General features: G+C 61.2%; 2 protein-coding genes across 2 annotated transcripts in view; both read left to right on the top strand.

Annotated features, from left to right (window-relative positions):
• Positions 1-4,141, top strand: part of LOC112953860 (disintegrin and metalloproteinase domain-containing protein 32-like) — a gene marked incomplete at its 5' end in the record, with an annotated part of 6,459 nt that extends 2,318 nt beyond the window's left edge. Inside the window, 10 exons of the mRNA XM_026046978.1 lie at positions 3-238; positions 309-492; positions 742-831; positions 1,415-1,613; positions 1,711-1,819; positions 2,400-2,583; positions 2,752-2,832; positions 3,255-3,372; positions 3,517-3,658; positions 4,105-4,141. Of these exons, the coding sequence (XP_025902763.1) occupies positions 3-238; positions 309-492; positions 742-831; positions 1,415-1,613; positions 1,711-1,819; positions 2,400-2,583; positions 2,752-2,832; positions 3,255-3,372; positions 3,517-3,658; positions 4,105-4,141 (1,380 nt within the window). The remainder of the gene's footprint in view (positions 1-2; positions 239-308; positions 493-741; positions 832-1,414; positions 1,614-1,710; positions 1,820-2,399; positions 2,584-2,751; positions 2,833-3,254; positions 3,373-3,516; positions 3,659-4,104) is intronic.
• An 89-nt stretch (positions 4,142-4,230) lies between these two features.
• Positions 4,231-6,351, top strand: part of LOC112953859 (disintegrin and metalloproteinase domain-containing protein 2-like) — a 7,085-nt gene continuing 4,964 nt past the window's right edge. The window contains exon 1 of the mRNA XM_026046977.1: positions 4,231-4,536. Coding sequence (XP_025902762.1) covers positions 4,231-4,536 — 306 coding nt within the window. The remainder of the gene's footprint in view (positions 4,537-6,351) is intronic.

Genomic DNA, 6,351 nt, shown 5'->3' with positions numbered 1-6,351 from the left:
AGCGCGAGGACGCCGGCGTCGTGGCCGTGGTAGGAGCGCGGGCGCGCGGGCGGCCGGGGCGCCCGCCGGGCCGCGCCGCTGACGCCCTCGCGGCACCGCAGTTCCAAAAGGGAGTCAATCTGGAGTCGTTCGCCATCGTGCTGGCGCAGCTGCTGGGGCTCAGCCTGGGGATGAACTACGACGGGGCCAGGCGCTGCCGCTGCCCCAGCGCCGTGTGCGTCATGGACACGGAGGCGCTGTGAGTGGCACCACCGCGGGCACGCTAGCRTTGAATACCGACAATCAGGGCTGATTCGGTTCCCTCGCAGGCGCTACAGCGGCGTGAAAACCTTCAGCAGCTGCAGCCTCGCCGACCTGGAGAGCTTCCTCAGGCGGCACCAGGACTGCCCCTTCATCCGCTCGCCCCTGCGAGGGCCGACCTACAGGAAAACGGCCGTGTGCGGCAACGGCGTGCTGGAGCACGGCGAGCAGTGCGACTGCGGCTCCGTGGAGGTGCGCCAACCCCTTCCTCTGCTTCAAGGMATTGCTCGAGTTCGCTCCCTGAGAGGGAAGAGAAGCGGGAAGTTTTTCCTTTTCCGGGGTCRCAGCGTTTCTAACACACAGATTTGCAGCTTTACTCCCGTTCCGGGCAATCCTCCCAAGCACGGCGCGGGTTCGGAGTAYGGATAGGGCAAATGGTAGCCCGACAAATGAGGAGGTTTTAAGCAAACAATTTGTTCTGCAATGTTTTATCRTTTCCAGGCGTGCTCCAAAGACAAATGCTGTACTCCCCAGTGTAAATTCAAGCCAGGGATGAAGTGTTCCTCGGGGTTATGCTGTGAAAATTGTCAGGTAAGGCGTGTTCATAATTATCAGCAGTTACGGTCATTCGTAAATTTTGCAGAAAGAGTATTTTTTCTATAGCTGAACTACAAATTAGCTTTCTGCTTTTGCATGTACCCTAAAAAGCTTTGTGCTCTTTGTGCTGTTTTCTTTAGAGAAAAGGGCACTTTCCCTAAGCTTTGCACCGGAAAGCTTTCRTGGCAATTACTTGTATTTTTTCCCCAGCACGGCTGACTTGGAGTCTTGTTCAATTAGTGTGACGTGTAGAATTTCTCTGGGAAAGATGAAAGCCTGGGGTTAAAATGATTTGCTGGTGTTTGAAGGACAGGTCGGATGTTCAGAACCAGGAGCAGAGCTCCATGGCTCTGTCCCGGGCACGGAGAGCTCCGTTTGTGCCTCGATGATACGAGGCATTGCTGCAAAGAGAGAAAACAGGGAAGAAACGRTGCGATAGTCGGTGTGTTTTGGTGAAAAGCGCGGCAACACTCAGTGTCACGGGCGGATTCCCGGCGGGAGCTTTGGGAATGGTGCCGTGAGGGATGGTCGGGGTGGCGCCGGGACCCTCGCCTCCCGCCGGCGCCTCTCCCTGCAGTTCAAGCAGAAGAACAGCAAGTGCCGGGCGCTGTCGGACGCGCAGTGCGACCTGCCCGAGTTCTGCAACGGCTCCTCGGCCGCCTGCCCCGCCGACCTCTACATCCAGGATGGCTACGAGTGCGAGCGCGGCACGGGCTACTGCTACAAGGGCCGCTGCCAGTCGCCCGACCTGCAGTGCCAGCGGCTCTACGGGAGAGGTACCGGGGCCGCGGGCACCGGCCTCCGCTCGCGGCACCTTTCCCCATCGTGTCGCTGGCCGCTCTGTGCTCAGATACCCCGTGTTGACGCTTCCAGGTGCAAAAAACGCTCCTCTGGCGTGTTACGAAGAGGTCAACAGTCAACAGGACAGATTCGGGCACTGCGGCAATCACCCAACGGAGGGGTATCAGGCCTGCGCTTGGCTGTATGTTTCCGCGGAACAAGCAGCGTTTTCCTGGGAATAATGTTCAATATGTGCTTCTCTCTGCTGCAGGTGCAGAGAGGACCGCTTGGGAGGCTGCCCTCTGCTTAGGGCTGTCTTTGGTGGGACTGCATTTCCCTGCTGCTTTAGCCTCGGACATTCCTGGAGAAGTGGTGTGGATGAATGGGTTTTTTTTCCCCAAGCAGATGCTGCTGGTGTTAGGAATAGGATCTGAGTAAGGGGCATTTGGTGGGAGCAGAATGCCCTGTGCTGGGCACAAATCCCTCCTTCCCCGTGAGCTCGGGCCCACTAGAGTGTGAGGGTGTAGGAGGTGTTGGAGACTGAATGGATATGGGAGAAGAATGCTCATAAAATGTCCCCTTGTGCAATCCCTCATTTAACGCCCTTCCAGAGCAGCTTCTCTCCTTCCATKGGGAATCCAGCTCCTCCTAAACACGATCCGCCTGCGATCGTGTTCTCATTTCCATCTCCCTTGCTCAGCTGCCCGCRTCGGCCGCTCCAGACGGCTCCAAGAGATGCCGTGGCCCCCCTTCTAACCTCTTGTGCCCATCAATTCTTCCAGGAATCTGGGATGTGGGAAGCTAATATGTGCCTATCCGAACCGTATTCCCTTCACACAAATCAAAGGGGCTGTGATTTACGCTCAAGTGCAAGAACATCTGTGTGTGTCTTTCGATTACATGCGCGGACCCACGGTGCCAGATCCCCTCTTGGTTAAAGAAGGCACCAAATGCGGGCCCGAGAAGGTAAGAAATATTTCCTGAGCACTTGGGAAAGACATATATTTAAATATACCGCAAGCGTAGCCAGTCTGGAAATAGTTGTCCATTCGCATTATGGTTTGGAGATAGTCCGTACTTAATGTTTTTGTCAAAAAGCACATTTTTTTTTTTTCTTTTCTTTGGGATTTTCAGGTCTGTATGAATGGCACTTGCTCCCCGCATTCAGTCCTGAAGTATGACTGCAACCCACAGAAAAAGTGCCACGGACATGGGGTAGGTACCAATGTTATCGATGCTATCGATGTTAGAACTAATATTGCTGAAGAAGGGAGAGAGTCTTCTCCGGTCTCCCCTGTGATTTGGCTGGGAATTGGCTGGAAAAGAAACCGATTCTATTCTCCAAAATTGTCATGCAATAATGAGTTATGGAGGGAGAAATTAAGTAATAGCATCTAATGAGGTAAAGAGCATTCTTTGCTTGTGTGGATTAGCAGGATTGTCTGGATTAGGAAGCTGAAAAAAAGGGATTTCAAGGAGCTCTTGCAGCCTGGTGGTAACCGCTGCAGTGGGGAGGGTCTGTGTAAGAGGGAAAGGGCCAGCTAGGAAAACAGCAGTCGTGGGGAGGATCCAAGCACAGTCCTCAGGACAGGCTGTTATAAACCCAGGGGGGTTTGTTCCCATCCTGGCGTGTGCAGGTGTGCAATAACAGGAAGATGTGCCATTGCTTTCCGGGCTGGAAGCCCCCAAACTGCAAGGTTCAAGGGTCTCCGTCGAGCGGCAGCGTCAGCAGCAGGTCGCGGGGGCTGGACACGGGTGAGCGCCCCGAGCCGGGCCTTTTCCCGGCGCTTTTCCCGGGTGCAACGGGTGCTCCCAGGCTCYGGGAACAGCTCAGCCCCGGGGCCTGGCCGTTTCCCGGAGCTGCTCGCTTGGGTTGCTCCCTAGACCCGAGTGCCAAAGGCTCCTCCAAGGACACATTGAAGACGTGGCTGCTTCTCGGCTTCTGCCTCTTCCTCCCCGTTGTTGTYGGCGGCACCGTCCTGGCGATGAGGTGGAAGCAGCTGAGCAGCTTCTGCGCCAGGCAGACATCCCAGTTTGACGGGTAAATTCCTTTAGCTGCCTGCTGTGAAGCCCCCTTTCCGGGTGTGCGAGACGGGCAGGGCTTTGTGGGAGCAGCGGATTCCCGAGGAACGTCGTGTGAGCGGGACTGGCACCCTGGGAACGCGGCGCCGGGGAAGCCACGGGGTTGGGAACTGCGGGAAGCACCTGGGGCTCCTCCAAGGAGGGATCCGGCCCAGGACAGAGCCGGACCACGCAGCCGGAGTGGAGGCAAAAGGAGCAGAGCGCCTTTGGTGGCACCAGGCTCGCTGCCGCACGGGCGAGCTGCCACAGAGCCGTTCTGCTCGCTAATTCCCGGGAAAAGGGAACCTCGGAGGGCCAAGGGAGGATGGGGGAGAAGCGGCAGGTCTCTGGCGACGGTGCTGGCGAGGCCAGGGCTCGTTCGGCTGCTTCTGACACTCGTTTCTACCCCGTCCTCCCCCAACCCAGGTCCGAGGTCGTCAGTCTGTCCAGCTACGGGAGGTGAGACCCGGTGACACCGGGCTGGCTCCGAGCGGGTCGGCCCGGAGCGGTTGGGTTATGGTGGCTCGGGCCGAGGGGGATGGGATGGCCGGGATGTGCCGGATCCGGCCGGGATGTGCCGGATCCATCCGGGATGTGCCGGGCCGGGCGGAACCACCGGCCCACGGTGCCGCCTTGTCCCTGCTGCGCAGCTCCGCCACCGAGGAGGGCAGCGCGGCGTCCGAGGAGCCGGAAGCGGCGCCGGATCCAGAGCCGGTTCGGGAGCCGGAGCCGGTTCCGGAGGCGGTGCCGGTTCGGGAGGCGGTGCCGGTTCCGGAGGCGGTGCCGGTTCGGGAGGCGGTGCCGGTTCCGGAGGCGGTGCCGGTTCGGGAGCCGGAGCCGGTTCCGGAGGCGGTGCCGGTGCGGGGCCGGGCCGCGCGGCGCGCTCAATAAAGGCGTTGAGCGGAGCGGCGCCTCCGTGCGGCGGCAGGGGGCGCGCGCGGCCGTTAGCGTGACCGTTACCGTGACCGTTACCGTTACCGTTAGCGTGGGGACACCGGGGAGGGGACAGGGGACCGTGACCGTTAGTGTGGGGACACCGGGCAGGGGGGGACAGGGGAGCGTTACCGTTAGCGGGAGGACACCAGGGGGGGCAGGGGACCGTTACCGTTAGTGGGGGGACATCGGGGGGGCAGGGGACCGTTACCGTTAGTGTAGGGACGCTGGGGGGGTGGGAAAAGGGACCGTGACCCGTTACCGTGGGGACCGTTACCATTAGCATGGGGACACCGGGCGGGGAAGTACAGGGGACCGTGACCGTTAGTGTGGGGACACGGGCAGGAGACTCTTACCGTTAGCGTGGGGACCATTACCGTTAGTGGGGGGACACGAGAGGGGACAGGGGGCCGTTGCCGTTAGCGTGGGGACACCGGGGGGGGCAGGGGACTGTGACCATTAGTGGGGGGACACTGGGGAACAGGGGACCATTGCCATTACCTCAGTGGCACCTGGGGGGGGACGTTGCTCTTAAGGAGGACCCCATGGGCAGGTGACCATTGTCACTAGTGTGGGGACACTGGGGACCATCGCTGTTACTGGGAGGGCACCGGGGGCCTTGGCCGTTTAGGGGGGACCCTGTGCGCAGGGGACCTTTGTCAATAGCCTGGGGACACCCGAGGCCATCGCTGTTAGTGGGGGGGACACCCAGGGGCCATTGCTGTTGGTGGGGGGGCACCCAAGGGCCATTGCCATTAGTGGGGGTCCCTCGGGGGCCGTTGTCATTAAGGGGACCCCCACGACAGGGGACTCTTGCCTGAGGACAGCCGGGGGGCATTGTCATTAGGGGGACCCCCAAGGGCAGGGGACTCTTGCCAGTAGCCTGGGGACCCCCGGGGACGACAGGGGACTCTTGCCTGAGGACAGCCGGGGGGCATTGTCATTAGGGGGACCCCCAAGGGCAGGGGACTCTTGCCAGTAGCCTGGGGACCCCTGTGGGCCATTGTCATTAAGGGGACCCCCACGGGCAGGGCCCTCTTGCCAGTAGCCTGGGGACCGCCTGGGTGCCGTTGTCATTAGGGGGACCCCCACGGGCAGGGCCCTCTAGCCAGTAGCCTGGGGACCGCCTGGGTGCCGTTGTCATTAGGGGGACCCCCATGGGCAGGGGCCTCTTGCCAGTAGCCTGAGGACCCCCTGGGTGCCGTTGTCATTAGGGGGACCCCCATGGGCAGGGGACTCTTGCCAGTAGCCTGGGGACCCCCTGGGTGCCGTTGTCATTAGGGGGACCCCCACGGGCAGGGCCCTCTAGCCAGTAGCCTGGGGACCCCGTGGGTGCCATTGTCATTAGGGGCACCCCCATGGGCAGGGGCCTCTTGCCAGTAGCCTGGGGACCCCCTGGGTGCCGTTGTCATTAGGGGCACCCCCACGGGCAGGGGACTCTTGCCAGTAGCCTGGGGACCCCGTGGGTGCCATTGTCATTCGGGGCACCCCCATGGGCAGGGCCCTCTTGCCAGTAGCCTGGGGACCCCCATGGGCCATTGTCATTAGGGGCATCCCACGGGCAGGACCCTCTTGCCAATAGCCTGGGGACCCCCTGGGTGCCGTTGTCATTAGGGGCACCCCCACGGGCAGGGCCCTCTTGCCAGGAGCCTGGGGACAGCCGGGCCGTCGGTGTCGGCGGGCACGCGGGCGATGCTGCGGCTCTGGCTGTGCCTGTGGCTGTGGCCGGGCACGCCGGGC

Source organism: Nothoprocta perdicaria, unplaced genomic scaffold (assembly GCF_003342845.1).
Source record: "Nothoprocta perdicaria isolate Ctin4 unplaced genomic scaffold, notPer1 scaffold_466, whole genome shotgun sequence".
NCBI lineage: Eukaryota > Metazoa > Chordata > Aves > Tinamiformes > Tinamidae > Nothoprocta > Nothoprocta perdicaria.
The sequence above is the reverse complement of the archived record's forward strand: the minus strand, read 5'-3'. Positions and strand labels throughout refer to the sequence as shown.